Source organism: Penicillium oxalicum, chromosome I (assembly GCF_001723175.1).
Source record: "Penicillium oxalicum strain HP7-1 chromosome I, whole genome shotgun sequence".
NCBI lineage: Eukaryota > Fungi > Ascomycota > Eurotiomycetes > Eurotiales > Aspergillaceae > Penicillium > Penicillium oxalicum.
The window spans coordinates 476,324-493,802 of NC_064650.1; the positions used below are offsets into that span (position 1 = coordinate 476,324).

General features: G+C 49.9%; 8 protein-coding genes across 8 annotated transcripts; 5 read left to right on the plus strand and 3 right to left on the minus strand.

Moving 5' to 3' along the window:
• Positions 1-243: 243 nt before the first annotated feature.
• On the plus strand, positions 244-3,346 carry POX_a00158 (uncharacterized protein; the record flags this gene model as incomplete). Its single annotated transcript, XM_050109106.1, has 8 exons — positions 244-339; positions 408-1,026; positions 1,084-1,181; positions 1,234-1,476; positions 1,539-1,892; positions 1,948-2,191; positions 2,256-2,773; positions 2,831-3,346. 8 exons carry the CDS (start codon positions 244-246, stop codon positions 3,344-3,346), a joined length of 2,688 nt encoding a protein of 895 aa, XP_049972874.1.
• A 427-nt stretch (positions 3,347-3,773) lies between these two features.
• POX_a00159 (Altered inheritance of mitochondria protein 6) lies at positions 3,774-5,074 on the plus strand (the record flags this gene model as incomplete). Its single annotated transcript, XM_050109107.1, has 6 exons — positions 3,774-3,938; positions 4,024-4,043; positions 4,119-4,150; positions 4,219-4,280; positions 4,345-4,472; positions 4,525-5,074. 6 exons carry the CDS (start codon positions 3,774-3,776, stop codon positions 5,072-5,074), a joined length of 957 nt encoding a protein of 318 aa, XP_049972875.1.
• Positions 5,075-5,309: 235 nt separating this feature from the next.
• Positions 5,310-5,828, minus strand: POX_a00160 (uncharacterized protein; the record flags this gene model as incomplete). The annotated part of the gene is made up of 2 exons (XM_050109108.1): positions 5,310-5,500; positions 5,591-5,828. The coding sequence occupies 2 exons, from the start codon at positions 5,826-5,828 to the stop codon at positions 5,310-5,312; spliced, it is 429 nt and encodes a 142-aa protein (XP_049972876.1).
• A 570-nt stretch (positions 5,829-6,398) lies between these two features.
• Positions 6,399-8,069, plus strand: POX_a00161 (uncharacterized protein; the record flags this gene model as incomplete). The annotated part of the gene is made up of 1 exon (XM_050109109.1): positions 6,399-8,069. One exon carries the CDS (start codon positions 6,399-6,401, stop codon positions 8,067-8,069), a length of 1,671 nt encoding a protein of 556 aa, XP_049972877.1.
• Positions 8,070-8,929: 860 nt separating this feature from the next.
• On the plus strand, positions 8,930-10,824 carry POX_a00162 (Ceramide glucosyltransferase; the record flags this gene model as incomplete). Its single annotated transcript, XM_050109110.1, has 2 exons — positions 8,930-9,066; positions 9,231-10,824. The coding sequence occupies 2 exons, from the start codon at positions 8,930-8,932 to the stop codon at positions 10,822-10,824; spliced, it is 1,731 nt and encodes a 576-aa protein (XP_049972878.1).
• A 291-nt stretch (positions 10,825-11,115) lies between these two features.
• On the minus strand, positions 11,116-11,902 carry POX_a00163 (uncharacterized protein; the record flags this gene model as incomplete). The annotated part of the gene is made up of 2 exons (XM_050109111.1): positions 11,116-11,549; positions 11,653-11,902. 2 exons carry the CDS (start codon positions 11,900-11,902, stop codon positions 11,116-11,118), a joined length of 684 nt encoding a protein of 227 aa, XP_049972879.1.
• Positions 11,903-12,883: 981 nt separating this feature from the next.
• On the minus strand, positions 12,884-13,738 carry POX_a00164 (uncharacterized protein; the record flags this gene model as incomplete). The annotated part of the gene is made up of 1 exon (XM_050109112.1): positions 12,884-13,738. One exon carries the CDS (start codon positions 13,736-13,738, stop codon positions 12,884-12,886), a length of 855 nt encoding a protein of 284 aa, XP_049972880.1.
• A 2,527-nt stretch (positions 13,739-16,265) lies between these two features.
• POX_a00165 (uncharacterized protein) lies at positions 16,266-16,745 on the plus strand (the record flags this gene model as incomplete). The annotated part of the gene is made up of 1 exon (XM_050109113.1): positions 16,266-16,745. One exon carries the CDS (start codon positions 16,266-16,268, stop codon positions 16,743-16,745), a length of 480 nt encoding a protein of 159 aa, XP_049972881.1.
• Positions 16,746-17,479: the final 734 nt, after the last annotated feature.

Here is a 17,479-nt window from a genome sequence, read left to right on the forward strand (position 1 = left end):
ATAGCAGTGGTAGGTATAGCTCAAACGGGGTCCAGAATTAGCAAGACTGCTTCCCCGGGATTTGTTTTTGCTTCTCGGCATGTCGCGAGTACCGGAAAGCCAAGACTCCGCACCGGCGACCAACGTAATCACCATCATCACACGCGGGACAGTCGATGCGCAACGGAGACTCTTGACACCCTCAAGCCATTCCGCAGATCTTCTTCATGAAGGCTTAGCCTTCGCAATCTAGTCAATCCGGCGATGGGGGCCTCAGAGTCAAAGCTCGTCTTCAAGCAGGGTATCTTTCGATTGTCAGAGGAGAAAGAGATCCCCGCAGGCGACTCATACTGGACACGAGTAAGTCAACTTGACAACGTCTACCTCCAATCCTCCACGTCTTCGTGTATTCACTAACGGTCGCCAAGTTCTGGGAGCTTCCAGAGTCCACAGAAGACGTATTCAGTCTGTTCACGCCAGCCGACATTCGCCGCACTCGCGACCATGCCTTTTCCAACTTCGAGACCCTACTGCTATCGGTATCATCGCGCTTAATAGTCCTCAAGAATCACCCTTCGTTTCCAGACCCCGATCTCGCCCCGGAACGCGATGCGCTCAACTGTATTCGAATATTGACCCGCCTCTTGCCGTTCATTCATGAAGCTGAACATTTGGAAGAATGGGAGGAGAAATTCTTCTGGGCAACTCGCAGAAGAAAGACCAGGCAGGCGCAGATCGCCGGAGAGGTTCTCTTTGATGAGGCGCAACCAGAGCAGCGGGATGGGTTTCCTTCCAGTGGGGAGGGGTATGAAGATGTGAAACCTCTTGCTGAGGAGCTGATCGACACGCTGCTTGACCTTCTGTTCTTTGCGGATTTCACCATACCTGTACTTCCGACCGCGAAGAGCAAAATCTCCTTCTCGATTTGGCAGAGTGGTGTGGGCTGCAATACAGCAATGGGGTCAAACAAGACACTCGAGAGCAATCGATGTGAGATTTTGCGTCTACTGCTTACAATGACGGGAAAGGCGATGTATTTGCCTTCGAGTGAGTGCTCGTGATGATTTAAGACGCGGAATGGCTCAGTTAACTTACAGTCCCTAGACACTCTTCCCGTGCAAGGCGTCAGGGCGATGACGTATATTGCAACGTGTCAGGACAAGCAGTCAGTGTTGACACTGCTGTGCTCTCTTCTCAATACGGTCCGTTTTTACGTTCATCGACCCAACGGGCGGCGGCTGATTATTCCCGCAGGCTATGAAATACAATCCCGCTGCATGGCGTGTGCCGTATGATCATGTGGTCTGGAAAGATCCTCGACAGATTCTGGTGATCTACTGCTTGCAGCTTCTTCTGGTTCTCCTTCTTTACCCCATCCCAGAGGATGGCCGTGGCTCTCCACCAAAGAACTATTATCGCCATTACTACGGCAGACTCCACAGACCCCAAGATTTCCAATTCCTGGTTGACGGAATGACGAGAATTCTGAATCAGCCTGTACGTTTCCCTCCTTGTCCGTGTGGGCGATCTCTATTTCGTCTGTACTAATTCAGGCGTAGATGCAAGCCACAGCCTCGTACCTCCCTGGTAGTCAAAGGTCGGTGAAATGGGCACCCGAGATGCTCATATTGTTCTGGGAGACCCTCCAATGCAACAAACGCTTCCGATCTTTCATTATTGATTCGAATCGGTCACATGACTTTTTGATTCTGTGCGTCTTCTATGCGATTGAGTACAGGACAGAGCCATCGAAGCAGGGGGTGGTCCGGCTCTGCATTTTCATTCTTCAGACGATGAGTGCCGAGCCCAATTTTGGAAAGAGCTTGAATATGAAATTCGAAGCGCAGGAGACGCTGCCGCAATCCATTCGTCTGCTCAATTTCCGCGGAAGCTATGCGGATTACCTTTTTATGGTACCTATGCCCGTTACGCATGTCATATGGGGTGAAGTTTGCTAACATGAAACAGTCAATTGAAACCCTCATAACGACCAGTAAAGGGAATCTAGACACTGTCTATCCTGCCCTCCTCACGATTCTTACCAATATTGCCCCTCATATCAAGCACATCTCTCCCAGTGCTTCCTCCAAGGTCGTCCAACTTTTTTCGGCAATGTCTGCGCCGAGCTTCTTGTTAGCCAATGAAACAAACCACACACTGCTTGCGTCCCTGCTAGACTTCATCAACGCAATTCTTGAGCACGGTTTCACGGGTGGGTTCTTAAATCTTTCCTGCAATTATTGCACTTCTGCGCCCAAAACTGACCAACCATTAAGAAAACCCATATCTTGTGTATGCAATCCTGAAGCATAGACAAAGATTTGAAGCCGTCCGAGCTTTTACCCTGGAAAGCGGACAGCGAGAGATTGAACGTCAAAAGGAGCAGCGCAAGGCCGGAGAAAATTCGACAGAGTCGACAACCAGCCCTACGTTACCTCATGCCGGGGATGACCTTTTTGCGCCTTCTGGCGCGCGCTCTCCGTTGACGCGCATTCCGGAAGAGAACGGTGCATTCGCGATTGGCGACGATGATTCTGAAGCAGAGGACACTGAAGAGGGAGGTCAATCTACACCAGCCCAATCTTCACCGTCTGCGCAAGCTTCTCGCAGGCCCTCGTTTGCCTCGACCGCGGATGAGACTGGTTCTCAGGTCCGGGGTATTTCCGAAAAGGCACGCGGTAAAATGCCAGCGGGGAGACCCTCATTCTCGCGGCAAAACAGCATAACCAGCCTGGCGAGCGTCTCCGCGCTGTTTTCTCCGACATCTGCAGGCTTTGCTCCCACTGTTGCTTGGGTATGTTCAACCCAGTGAACCCAAACTTTCGAAGGAGAAGCTAATTCATACATACAGCTCGAGTCATGGTTGCCGGATCTTCCCCTGCACACCATCCTGACCATCATTGCAGCAATTGAGCCACACATTCCCGCCGCAGCCCTTCAAGCTACGTCCAGCCCGGAAGCTCGCACCCTCATCCATAATCTCCCATCCTTTGTCGAAGAGCCGCAGATTGCAGGGATCATCTCGGATCCAACGCCAGTTCGTGCGCAATCATTTGAATGGTCGGCTCTTTCGATGGGCTGGTATGAATCGCTTCTCTGGGGCTTCATCTTTTCGAGCGAGATGGTTGTTGGCTCTGCTGCAGGTGCTACCCCAGGAACCGTTGGTGTCTGGAACGGGACGGCTATTCGCCTCTTCCGAGTACAAGAAGCTGCTGCACAGGGACCTACCTTGCTCGCGCCCAAAGGTGCCGTCGACGCCGTCGGTAGCAATCTTGTCCAGCGTATTGGGAATCTCAGTCTTCGGGGACGCAACTCGATTTCTCAAGATACGCCGAGTGGTGCCCCTTCCAGCATGAGAGAAGTCTGAATGGGGGAAAGATAGACCCGTTTCTCTTCTTTATAGAATCCTAGTTTTCAAGCCTGGTGCGTTTCTTTTTTGCGTTGTTGCATGTTCCATCTGTATCGATACCTTGGGATGTTCGTTCAGCGTCGGAACTTGATAATGAAAGTCTCGAATTCCTTTTCCTCGGAATTGGAGACACCTGTCTCGACAATTTCCTCCGCAATCAAATTTTGGGAAGCCAGTTCACCCTGGCACCACTCGTTGTAAGGTTGATAGGATGTCAGCCTCGTGAATGGCTGAGACAGTGATTGGGCCCGACACGTGCACGCGCCCGTCTCCGCCCTTTCCTGCTGGAGTCAAGGGCGGAGCAATTCTCAACTCTTACATACGTGAATAGTACTTTGATGAGCGAGCCATTGAACACTCGTTTTGATTTTCCAACTAATCAATCATGCTCTTTTCAATTCATCTGATACCGTCCATTGCGGCAATTCTCTGTTATGGTGCCGACCTTGCTGTCGGGCAAGTCCCTTCCAGGCTTCAAAGTATCCTGAGCAACACCCACAATAGCAAAGAATATGGCTATCCGACCGATATTACTAGGGATCTGCATCCAGTAAGCTACCTAAAGCCTGATTCATCATATGTTCTCTATAAAGAATTGAAAAGACATTAGCTGATATCATATCGCCTTGGTCAAGATCCCAGTACATTCTCACAAGTAAGTATCCGATGTCACCAAGCCATCACATCGAGCTGGCAATTCCCAATTGTTTATCCTAAAATTTATATGAAGTGATTATTGGAGAGAGCGACCATTCTATACCGGTGAGTCACCACGACTCCCATCATGAGTCCTCAAGCGACCACTACGGCTAAAGCAAGATATTTTTTAGGACTATCGAAGGGTTGCACATCAACAGAAGCTGATGTCTGGCTGTATAATGACACTCTCTATGTCTGTTACCAAGATTGTCTAAATTCTGTTTCTTGTATTCATCTGGATGGTCACTAACTGGCAGAAGGTTGGACACGATCAATCTTCGTTAACAAAAGATCGGACTCTCCAATCACTCTACATCAACCCGATTCTTGACATTTTGGAAAGGCAAAATCCAGAGAGCCCCTTTGTAACTGGGACCACAAAAAAGTAAGTAGAGTCAGTACACTATGCGCCCCACATGAGTTAACAATGTTCTCAGTGGCGTGTGGGACACCACCCCCGATCAAACGCTCTACTTCTTCATTGACCTTAAAACCTCTGGTCATGACACTCTCAAAGCTGTGATCAAGGCGCTAGAGCCCTTGCGTCAAAAAGGCTACTTGACTACATTGCAAGGAGGCCAAAATCTTACCAACGGCCCGGTCACTGTCATTGGAACAGGAAACACGCCTCTAGATATGGTCGCACCTGTGTCTGATCGTGACTATTTCTTCGATGCCCCTCTAGCAGACTTGGGGAAGCTGGAATACTCCAACATCACCGCCCTCATTTCTCCTATTGCGTCAACCGACTTCAAAGCAACGGTTGGGACAGTCACGGTGGATACGGATCCCATTTTGGATGATGACCAGCTCAAGGCTCTCCGTGACCAAGTTTCCCTTGCAAAGAGCCGCGGAATCGGCGCACGTTATTGGAACACTCCCTCCTGGCCGGTGCGCACCCGGAATTTAGTCTGGCGCACGCTCTTACGCGAGGGGGTCGCATTACTCAATGCTGATGACTTGGACGCTGTTCTTACGGAGTTCTAGCACGGTGTCTCACCCGCTTGATGACGGAAGTCACCTCATATCTTTTCAGGGCTTTGAAGAATTGACTCGATCATTCATTCGTTTTTCATAATGGACGAAGCTTCGCGCCCTGGCTGGGAGGATTGCTTGAATATCTAATGCTGGGTAAATATGATGTGTGCTCGGGGTTGGAAGGCTGCAGAACTTTGATGGACATTCATACCCCCTACGGTCGTGCAAGAGGGCGAAAGAATCTCTAGCCGGATCGAGTGCAGGCACGGCACTTGTGATTTGACTGTTTGGCCTCGATGAAATGGATATATCGATTCGAGCAACGTTCGTCTTCGCTGTTGATATGTCGCGCACACTTGATGAACTCACCGCCAAGGGTGTGGCCGCAGCTGTAGCGGACTTGAAGTTGTGCGCACTTGCTGGGCATGTTGTTTTCTATTCATGTAATAAATAGTCACACGTCAGCATCTTTTTTCCTGGAACTTCGACGATCTCAGGTTCCGCTTACTCGGCAGGACGACTTACCGTCCCAGCGAAAGCGAGACTCATCCCATTTGTCGTAAACGCCGTAGAACTTCTCATATCTGGCCAACTTATCATATACCATTTCGAGATACGCTATGATGGCTGTTTCGGGTTTCACTGAAGGGTCTGAAACCAGTGTATGGAGTAGAATGTAGACACTCGCTGCAATTGTGACTGATTTCCGTGGAACGACAAAGCGTTCACTGATGTCTCTCAAGACTGTGGTGGTTTGGGGCATTTAAATTGGAGTATAGGCAGGATTTTGGTAAAGTGAAGGTAAAAGAAAGTGAAGATCCAGATAAGGAAGGCAGGTGATGAGACCGTGACTTCTTCCTTTTACATGTGAAATGAACATACTTCAACGACAAACAAATCTCCTTCGGTCTCGGATGCAACGATGAAGCTCTATACATTTACCACGAAATTGAAGTCTCTATCTAAATCACATATGCTCTCACTGTCGATACCTTTGCCTTTATGCTGCTACGGTGCATTTCTAATTGCGTCTTGTCCACGGTTTCAAGGTCTAACCCAGCATGGAGAGACTTGTGCACACCCTGAAAATCTGGCTTCATCGTTGAATAGGTGGCTTGGATGATTGAAAATGGTTCGCTTTGAAAAGATTATTCACCTCTCGAGGGAAACCCTTGAGCAGGGTTAACGTGCACCGAGGTATTTCGCTGCAGACCGTCGTGGGAATGGGCACGTGACCGTCAAATACAGGTCAAATTCACAGCACCGTCAACAGCGTTGACGATTGCCTCTTTCTCGATGATCGAGATCAAGATTCGTTGGCGACAGGTGCAATATGGCTTCTCATGGTGATCTTGCAGATCTGCTAGCTTCAGTGCTCCCAACCGGCGCTGAGCTGATTGTCCGTCATGTTTCTTCTACGCCAGCCCCTTCGGATGCCCTTTTTGCCGCTGCGCCTGGACATGACTCGGAACCAACTTTTTGTGAGAACCATTTTTTAACAGCATCCATTGAGTCACCTCAGCATGATGGTGCCGAGATACTCATCTTTGGGATGGAGGTCTTGATCTACAACACGGCCCACCTAACAACGATTTTCGTCTCCAAGGCTGACTCCACCGGACTGCTTCACCTATTGGAACTGAAAGCGAAGGTCTCCGTGCTGAGATTGGTCTCTGGCACCTTCTTATCTTTTTTGGTTCGATCTCATCAGAGACCAGGGGTGAGGCTTGTGGTCTCTCTATTTGCACGTGCTCAGGATCAGTATCTCTTCCCTGGCAGCATTGAGAATACTGAAAAGCATGTTCTCGATGACCGCGGCTTGATCAAATGGTGGTGTCGCGCGGTAGACCCGATACTCCGGGAGAACGGCGCCGAGTCGGTCTCCCCAGGTTCAGACATTAAGACCTCCGTTGAGGCCGCCAAGGCCTCAGCTACGGCCTATTTGATAGTTCCTGGGTGCGATCGCTTCGAAACACGCAGTTTCTTCCCAGCATCAACCAAGACCGACTCGGCAAATCAGCCGCGGTGGCTCACTGGCTATCCTCTCCAGCAAATGTGCCGTGATCCATCTGCTCCACCACGCTGTCTGGTGCCTCGATTTCCTGACGATCCCAAGACACGATTCCTGACAGATCTTGACGATGAGCTACCCGACTCTGCCAACGATCAAGCTGAATCGGCGGATGCTGGGCATTGGAAGAGTATCAAATCTCTTGACCAGTTTTGGGAAATGATGGCATTCCGTCAAGAGTGTTCCGCAGGCCGACTGGTTGGCTTCCTTTGGATTGTTGTCAATCCCCCAGGACTTTTGAATTCTACAACTATGGCCAGCCGAGCGGCACAAGGATCCAGTCTCAGCTCAGCTGCTTCTGGCAAGCAGGCTTGCAATGACGAACCCGCCGTGTCTGCTGGAGATAAGTCGCTGGTACGCGATCAGGTATCAGCAGATCCCCAAAATTCGACAAGGCTCAGCGAGGATGAGGCAGGTAACGACAGGAAAGACTCTCATGTTGCCAGGGTGGATGTATCAAAGAACCCTTCCACTACGCCGTCGACACTACCCTCGTCGTCAGAAAGCGTTCCATTCCATTGGCCGGAAGCAGGCCGTGGAGAGGTCGTGCTGCATGAAGCGGATTACAAGAAAATGATGGATGGAGTGCTAGATCAGTTCTATGACTCTGATGAGGTCATAGCAAGCACAAAATCTTACATTGAACAAGTAGCCTCGCTTGCAGATCAATTGACCTGGGGCAAGCGTGTTACAGGAACATGCAGTCCTCGAGCCCAAGACACGGTCTCCGCGACTGCCCAAAACCTCCTCGGTGGGGAGTTTATTCGCAAAAGAAAGAAGTCAGAACACGAGATGGACGGAAAAGACGATGACGAAGCAAATGCCACGGAACAGTCTCATACCACTGCAGCCAGCTTGAAGACGGACCAGCCAAGTGCTGTCAATGTCCTCAGTGCAGGCCTGGTGCGGAAGAAGAAGAAGGCATTACCATAAGAGGAGGCTTGCATATGATCCATCAGCATGGGAGTTTTGGGAAGGAGTCCGTTTCTACGACCAGTGACGGTAGCGAACGGAGGTCAACTTTGGGAAATCTTTCAGGGCCATACTGCACTTATAATCAACTTTCTCATCCTTTTAATCTTCAAGGCTCACTTTTCGACTTGACCACTATACCACTTGAATAGGTTCAATTGAGGAATCCCTTTTCTTTCCTCGCCGTATTCCATGCTTCGAACATCTGATCAATTTAGTCTGCGACTAAGTGGAATGCAGCGTGCGCACCAACATGCCATGCAGCTCTTGGACTTGCAGTTGATGCTTAGTAGACAACGTAACGTCATGGAATAACAGAATGATTTTTGATCCAGAAGTAAGGTTGGACCCGACGATGCATATATGCAGTTAGTCTTAATAGTTTCGATTGTCGAGTCAAAGGATCTTCTACTCGTTCAGAGCCTGAACGTTGCCCATGGCGGATCACTCATTGGCACTTTTCTTACTGGGCCGGTGCTCATGTAGAATTTGCACTTTACCTCCAACTTTGCGAACATTTGGAAGGAACCACAGAGTTATGATCTGGAAAAACTGTACAACCCGTCATGTACTCCTATGATGACTGGCCTCGTTGCGGCATTAGTAGTGCACTGGCGAATGATTGGCTCTCGTATCCGTGTTCGGATAGTCATCCAGAATTGGATGTTGGCCCCCAAGCTGGAATCGTCTTGTTGACAGGCAACTAGCTCGCTGGACCTGCTCGACTCCACCTCCAACCCTTTTTTATCCCGAGAACCTTCATCTTGCCCTAGAATGTTCTCTGTGGTTGCAGATCTTGTTTCCGTCCCATTTCAAGTCTCATGCTGAAGACGAACTCCAAGTCACTCGGAGTGCCCACCGGCAATGGCGCGATACCCTTGTCCGTTGCCGCAGGCTGGGTCGGCTTGGTCTGGTACCTGACCGTGTCGGTCGTGTGTGGTCTTGGATATTTCCAGATGTAAGTCATCATTGTCCTTGAAACCCCCTTCAAGACACCTTGGAACCTCTCCTGTCGTATTGCATCGCGCCAGGCCTCGCGCCCGCGCGATTGCGGGGTCCTTCTGATGAATTATGGGAAGCCTAGCTCGTGGCTAACCATGTATGAAACCGTCGTGTTGGTAGTCGGCGATTTTTCATGCAACGACCTCGACGGTCAACATTGAGTCACGATCGCAACGCCCCTCATGTCACTGCTATCCGACCGGTCAAGGGCCTTGAACCCAACCTTTACGACTGCCTTGCTGCGACGTTCCAGCAGGATTATCCACGCGACAAACTGACGGTTTGTCTCTGTGTGGCGACCCGCGACGACCCGGCTTACTCGACACTATGCCAATTACTTCGCGATTTTCCAGAGGTTGATGCGCGGATCTATGTTGAAGAGGAAGACCCTCTGCTCCAGGGCAACGGGCCGGATGCGTACCACTTGGGTCCGAATCCCAAGATCCGCAACATGAGCCGCGCATACCGTGAAGCCAAAGGCGATATTGTGTGGATCATCGACTGCAATGTCTGGGTTGGAAAGGGGGTCTGTGGGCGGATGGTGGAACGTCTTTGTGGAACGGGAACCACCTCAAGCCGGAAATACAAGTTTGTTCACCATCTGCCGGTCGCCGTAGATGTCACGGGCGAGATCGATTCGAGCGGAGAGCGACAAGCACTCCTTGATAATCGTACAAATGCGACTCTGAGCGGGGGAGTTGACGGGCTGGGCCTGGCAATGAGGCGGCCAGAGGATGGTTGGGCGAGCATGATGGAGACAGGCGGTGGCCGCCTGGAAGAGTTGTTCCTTTCATCATCCCACGCGAAGATGTACACTGCCATCAACACGGTCCTCATTGCTCCGTGCATTGTGGGAAAGTCCAACATGTTTCGTCGCTCGCATCTCGATTATTTAACGGCACCGGCTCTGGGAGAGCCTTGCAAGCGACACCCTGGAGTTGACTACTTCTCGGACAACATCTGTGAAGACCACTTGATTGGAGATCTTCTGTGGCGGCGGCAGATTCGAGAGGAAAAGGAGTTTGGTGAACACTGGGGCAAGCATGCCATGGTTTTCGGAGACCTCGCGATTCAGCCAGTGGCAAACATGAGCGTACGAGGGTATATCGCCCGCCGGATCAGGTGGCTACGAGTGCGCAAATTCACTGTGCTCTTGGCCACGCTTGTTGAGCCAGGAACTGAATCCTTCTTGTGTACGCTTTACGGCGCATGGGGAATCACAACTGCACTGGCGCCGTATCTCGAGCAGAACGGATATCACTTCGCCGGTCGCCTCACTACATGGACCGCATTTTTTGCCGTGTTTGTGCTGGGCATTGCTCTCTGGATCGCGACTGATTGGACCCTGTACATCAACTTGCATTCTTCTCGAGCCATCGAAGTCGACGATGACACTCCGGTTTTCGCTCGGCCAAGCCAACGACCCTCTCGAGCGACACGGCGGCCGTTTCTCCAATGGCTCGTTGCCTGGCTTGGTCGAGAACTTCTTGCTTTGCCTATCTGGTTTATAGCTGTTTATGGCGGCGTCACCGTTGTGTGGCGAGGCCGACGCTTCAGAGTTGGATTCGATGCCAAAGTTCGTGAGGTTCGCGATGGTCAGTCTCAACCGGGAGCCTCGTCGCCAGGATCGCCATCGCCCGGGTCAGTCGGCGATCGGCTCTCTGCAATGCCACGCACGAGTGGTAGTGGAAGTGGGAAAGCTCGCCGCGACTGACTTTGAAGAAGAACCCTTCCACAATGACATAGAGAGACTTGCTATAAATTATGTGGAGTGTGGATCATAGATACGTCGGAAGATCTCGACATTTAGTCATACTTCGCTTGTACAAAATTTCCAGCAATTAGAGATGGGCTTGTTCCGACTTTTGCAATAGGCGATTTGTTTCGAACCCGATGGATCATTGCATACTTTTTGCTTCTATATAATCATATGTCCGTGATATCCCACATTTTTCTCCCTAGCCTGACGGGTCGTCAATTCCATTAATCATTCTTAGGCCGAGTCTCATGCAGACTTGTCGCCCTCCGTGGCGCTGCTCTCCAACCCGGCCGCCTTCTCAGAGCTCAGCAACCACTCAACAACCTGTCTGCCAGCAGACATCTCGCCAGCATCAGCCTGTTGCTGTTGACCCTGCTCCTCCTCACCAATGGTCATTTCAATCTCCTGGGGCTCGTCGGCGGCCTGTGCAGCATCACCCTCTTCCTCGGCGGCGGCAGACCAAGCCGCGCGCTCAGCCAAGAACACAGCGTCGTGGCCCGCATCATTCTTGATCGCAACGTCTGCACCAGCCTCAACAAGAGCCTTGACACATTCCAGGTGTGTGTTCAGCGCAGCCCAGTGGAGAGGCGTATTGCCGGAATGATTGGGGTGGTTGACAAAAGCTGTCTGCTGGGCAGTGTCCAGCGAAGACAGCTTTTGGAGCAAAGTGGTGAGAATTTCTGAAGGTTGTTCGATTAGAATAATCAAATTTTTCACCGAAGCGAGGATCGTTTGACCAAGTCATAGCTTGATCAGGTGTCAAAAATAAAATCTTGAACATACCGCTGTTTCCATTCGCGGCGGGGAAATGAAGCACGCAAGAACCCGTCCCGCCTGCGCTCAGATCTTCCATGTCAATGATGGAAGCAACGATGTGCGACTCTGGACAGCTGTGCTGTGTAGCAAGAGAGGCAATGTCCGCGTTCAAGGCTTCGAGATCACCGGCTCGTGCATCGTAAATGATGTCATCGATAGCCTCTGCTGAAAGCGCGACAGGTACTGTCGGCTTGGGCTTTGGCGTTGAGGCAGACATGTTGGGGGAGAAAAAGAGAACAAGGATGTCTTTGTTTTAATCAAAGCTTTGGTGGTTGTAGATTTTGAATCTCGCCCACTTGTTGGACTTGTGGATCCTTTACCTTCGGGCACTCCAAAAAAATTTTCTAGAGCAGAGACGGGGAAATGCCCTATCAAGATATGTTAGCTCGTTCAATTTTGAAAGACTCATAAAATCAGATCAGAAAAAGACCAGGCGGAAGCTTGTGGAAAGTGGCGGGCAGGAAATGTCAGATGGCTTTTCTTTTTATCTTTCAAGCCATGCTCGTTGAAGTTCATTTTTCCAGAAGACTTTGGCCTATTGTCAAACAACCCGGTCTTCTGATCATCTCCTGCCACAGGTCCACTTTCACGAACAAGGCCTTTGATCAAAAAAATTCAAGAATGGTAGCCAATTCTGACGGCTTTGCTTTTCTGTACGGGGCATGATGATTACTCACTTTTAATTCTTCCTTCTTCACTTGTGATCTAATGATCCCAAGGCCCACTGATCCGAAAGAAACTTTGATATCGAAGATCACATGACTAGTGGTGGGGTTGGATCGATTCGGGTCGGGGGGGCTCTTCGACGGAGGTTCGAAGTATAGACATGAGCTGGAGCTATAGAAAATCATGAATCCCACTTTGACAGTATGCATTTCACAAAATCTCATGTCTCGTGCTCGATTGAAATGTTTCCAGTATCCTGCTCTATTAACACAAAGCCCTTGGGCAAGGGAAAAACCGTAGACCCCACGGCAGATGAAGCTGCCACTTGTATGCACATAGAAATCGCCTAGAAAGAAAGAAAAAAAATCACACCATGAACGCCTGAAAGCCCGAATCCAAGGATACGGGTGGTATCTCAAAATCCCAGTATGCCAGCGGCATCCTTTCCATATGCAATGAGTTTCGGCGAAAGTACCGAGCCAGTCACCCACAGATGCTAAGCCCTTCCCTCCAATTTCCGCATGCGACTGACTTAATCTCGAAGCCACGCTCTGCGTTTCTCCTCTTTTCTTTCTCGGCGCTTTTCTTTGAACATCTTTAATTCTTTTTTGCTCAGCTTCTTTCCACTCCGTTCAGCCTTGAGACTTCGCCCATCGTGACTGTTTGCCGCGGCATCCACATCGAAGAACGCGTTCATCTGCCGCCGTGACTTGTTCTCATCATTGTAATTTTCCGGCCGGATCGAATCAGCCTGCCAGCGGCCGGTGAAGCGATTGAATGTGCCAGTCGCAGCGTATGCGGCCGCGGGATCTAGTGCCGACCCCCCAGCTTCTCCAGACGGTTCCTCATGCTGCTGCGCGTAAGAAGCATTTGGATCGTAGTCCCCATGAATCGCAGGGTTGTATCCTCCCAGTACCGGTGCTTTTTTCTCGGTGGAATTCAGTGCCTCAAGCGTGCTGGCGCTCACAGTGCCCGGAGCGGCTGCTTCAGGAACTCGGGGGTTTTCCCACTGGGTGAGCCCGGTGAACCGATTAAAGAAATAGAAGGCTTGAGCGTTCGCATCCCAAACAGGTTCCCATCCGTCATCCTCTACTTTCCCAGGTGGTGCTTCGTCGGGAAGCGGCGGAGGCACCTCATCGGGTAGTGGTGGTGCTGATTCAGAATCATTGGATGCCTGGGTAGTATCATGCAATTCCGTCGGTATGTGTTCTTCTTTCTCCCGCGATGGTGATTTTGAAGTAGGTTTGTCTGTGTGGTCGTGGTCTGGTGTCTTCATTTCTGCCGTGGACTTCTCCGTATCAGCATCAGCTTGAGGTGTGCCATGCGCAGGTGATGGAGCGCGGGACTCCGCCCGAGAGGAATCAGGCGAGTGAGGCTGGTCAGACATGACGCCAGTTAGCACTACTGATGATCCTCGTACGCGACCGAGCGAGTGGTTGCTAATGCGCTAAATCATCAACGTATCTGCGCGGCTTCTAGCAGGTTAATGCGGAGAATCATGCATCGCGGTTGCGACTGGTGGACATTAACGTGTTCACCGCCCTCGTATTAGAAAGTTTTGTGCCTGCGTATAACGGGTAGAGTGGTGTGTTAAATGACGTAATGCTTGTGATCTATAGGTGTCTGCCAATTTTTTACTGTTGCACAGATAAAAGATTTTGATTGAGTCCCGGTGGGAGTTCAAAGTAGATATTTGCTTTCTATCACATCCAGCTTAGCGTATTTAGGTGTGGTCTCTGGGAAGAGCTGTGGAAAGTAGCTTACCTGATCTGAATTACGTCTACCTGCTTTCCTTCCTTCTGTGTATGATCTATGCCAAAACACCTATTTCACAGTATCGTGGCCACAATCCAGGGTGTACTACTAGTCCCTATAATACCTTATTTTTCTCAGCAGAGATGTTAGTATCTTATAAGAGGCTTTTTGTCATATCATGCTCCTCTACTCTCAGGGATTTCTTGTGTCATTTGTCTGTTATCTGAACTATTAGGTTTCACGTGCATGGTTGATTAACAATTCCTCCGGACTCTCTGCCAAAAAGTTTATTATAGTGACTGATTCACGGTACCAATCTGAACTGACTCAACCTTTTCTCTTGTATAATGTTACGCTGGTTTTGAAAAAACAAATCATAAACCTCAATGAAAATATAGTTCTCTTACAATTGATCACATCTGTTGTGGCCCAGTCTACACGGAATGGATGTTCAATCCCGTCGACTATAACGAACAAAGAAACCTTCCTTCTATGGTGAAAGATGCTTCAAACCAGAATGGTACATCTCCCCGCAAATCCTCATCATGAACGGGTGTCATTTATGAGATTCTGCTCATCCGTGATAAAAGATTACCTGAGTGGACAAATTAGTCTTATTTTCAGGCTCACCATACTACCAGAAAGCGAGCATCTTGAGAAACGAACTATTCACGCGGTCATCCAGTTCTGTGTGTGATGTCGGAGAAGGTACCGAGGCTAGGTATCAGCGCGATTGAATGCTGCTCGAGGTCCCAGTTCTCTGCTTCTTTCTATATACACCCAGGAACAAACCAACCTCAAGGCAACACGAACATTAAATTTGTGTATACTTGACTGTAGTTCATATCAAATCAACCGATGCTGATTCGGGTTATCTCTGATGGTCATGAAATTAAATTGTAGACAGCTTGGGTGTGATATGTACTTCAATTGCTGCCCGTGATTCTGGTGGGAGTGCCTCAGGCTATTAAATGTAATACCAAGGCCACGATGAGCTCTCCGCATATTTAATTTGTTCATGATGTTATCGCATGCAAGAAATCTGACTCGATTAAGATCATGTTTTCAGCACGGCAAAACTGTGATGTTCTAAAGATAGCAGACGAGGTGCTCTGATGAGTGGTCGGGAGGCGGGTGATGTAGCAAGCCCAAACTAACAACATGATATATATTGAAAGACGTCCGCTTAGCTCTAGCGCGGTCGAACCACCAACTTCTAATCCTATACGCACACATGAAGGGTAGAATCTTCTAAAGCTGTTTCTGTAGTGTTCAGCTCCAACCAGTACCTATCGGGAAATGAGCTCTTAAAAACATTAGACTCCAGAGCGAGTAAGTATAGATCGTGACCGATAGTGTGTGGATGCACCATCCATGAATCCATATGTTCTGTGGATACATTTGCAACTGGGCCAAAGATCCGGCATAGCTTCTTCACTTTGCCTCTAGCTGATACCAGTGTACGGGTACATGTACAATTATGATTGATAGATTCCAATAGACCTGATTGATACTGTAGAACGCCAATGATTATAGGCCTGCCATAATCTGTAAAAGTATGAGGCTTCTGGGCGGCACAATCAAACCAGACCCGAAGGCATTTATCTTAAATGTTCTTACAGCGAATATTCCAGACCCCAGATCAGGTTATTCTCGGCTTTGAACCAGTCCTTTGAATCCGTGTGCTGAGAATGAGATCGGGCAACAAACTCAGAGTCTCGTTGTCGGGGGATTTGGCATATTGATAACTTCGCCACTCGATGCGATATGATAAAGGGCTTCCTCGCGCGACGGGCAGTGTTTTTACGAGGTTATTGTACTGTAGCTGATACTTGAGTGATCCTCAATAGGCGATCAGTACATTTGTGAGGCGTGATAGAGAAGTAGGATTCTCTAGGCCACTTTCTCAGAATACAATTTCAAATTACTCTGAGACCTACCCTATTCCAGCCCCTGTTCGTAGTAAAAAGAGAGGGAAAAATTGATAGTTTGAGGGTATTGCCTTTGACACCAGGCCAGGCAAGCATCGAGATTCGATTACTCGACCGGCATAGCACTATTGAGGGCGAAAGAAGCAAAACCGACAGATCACGATCGGCGAGTCACTGGATAGGAACGGAACCGATGCTACACAGAAGCCCGTCCACACGCATAGAATCATGGGATGTGTTAGGATTTGCAGAGATCGCCAATTACCGGGTCAACACGCCACAACAAATAATGAATACGAAGATCGAAGACGAGCAGCGATCGGTGACAGGGAGCCTGGTCATGGCGAGATTACGTGCGAAGCTTGCAGACCAAGGCCAGGGGAAGGGTCTGTGATTCCTGCCACTGTCAGTATTGGGATGTATTGTTTTGCACCATCTCGGAATAATTGGTGGGAGGGACGTTCAAAAGCCGGGCACCAAGCAATGAAGGGAGACGAGCGACAGGTCAGGCGTGATTGGGCTCAGAGCAGAGAGACTAGTGGCATCCCTTACAGGGATGGAAGGATATTCCCGTTCAGGGTGCAGAGGGGAGCGCACTCCACGCCCAGTCAGCCACTGGGTGGCCACGCAAAGACCGTACATCTGAGCCAGACAGGCATGCAGGACAAAATCTGTCCGTGTACACCGTACTATGAGTTGACCAGCTAGCATGCATTCTCACCTGGCTGCAAAGCTCGGCGATGGAGACCTCAGGCCCTGGCGATCGGGCGAGGATGTGCTGGGCCCAGTGGAGAGCCGACGATTTTACGGTGAAGAGCGCTGGCCATCGAAGAATTTCATGGACCCGCTTTTTGGGGACCGAGCTCCAGCCGGAGCTGGAACTGGCAAGCCTTATTTGGATTGAGCCTATCGCGATCGTGGCGGAGATCTACGTGGACTGGAGGAGAGTCAGTCACGAAGTATAGGATCCTGGCGGACGAGGGTGTGACTAGTGCCATATGAAGCCTGTTGAGGGCACGAGGTATTCTTCTCCATCAGTGCTGGCCATGCCAGATCAACTTTACAGCACCATCAATAAACCTACCATGAAAGAAAAAAAAAGAGAAATCAGTCAAAAAAAATAATAATCATCGCAGCGTTCTCTCAGGGACTGGAACTGGGATGGAATTTGCCCGGAAATATGGCCGGCAGACACCTGGCGCTGACAGGTGATGGAGCTTGGCTCAAACGCATGAGGAATGCTAGCAATAGCACGCTCGGTCGCGTGTTGCTCACAGTAATCTGAGAAAACTTGGCCGATCCATACCGCAAAGCTTCCAAGGGAGCGTTCCTCGACCGGCAAAGACCTTCAAAGTGGAGTGAAAGGAGACCTGCACCCCTGCGGGTTCCCTGCATATTTGCATTCCAAAGCGAGGGAGGAAAGGCGAGGCCTGCAGGGCTGG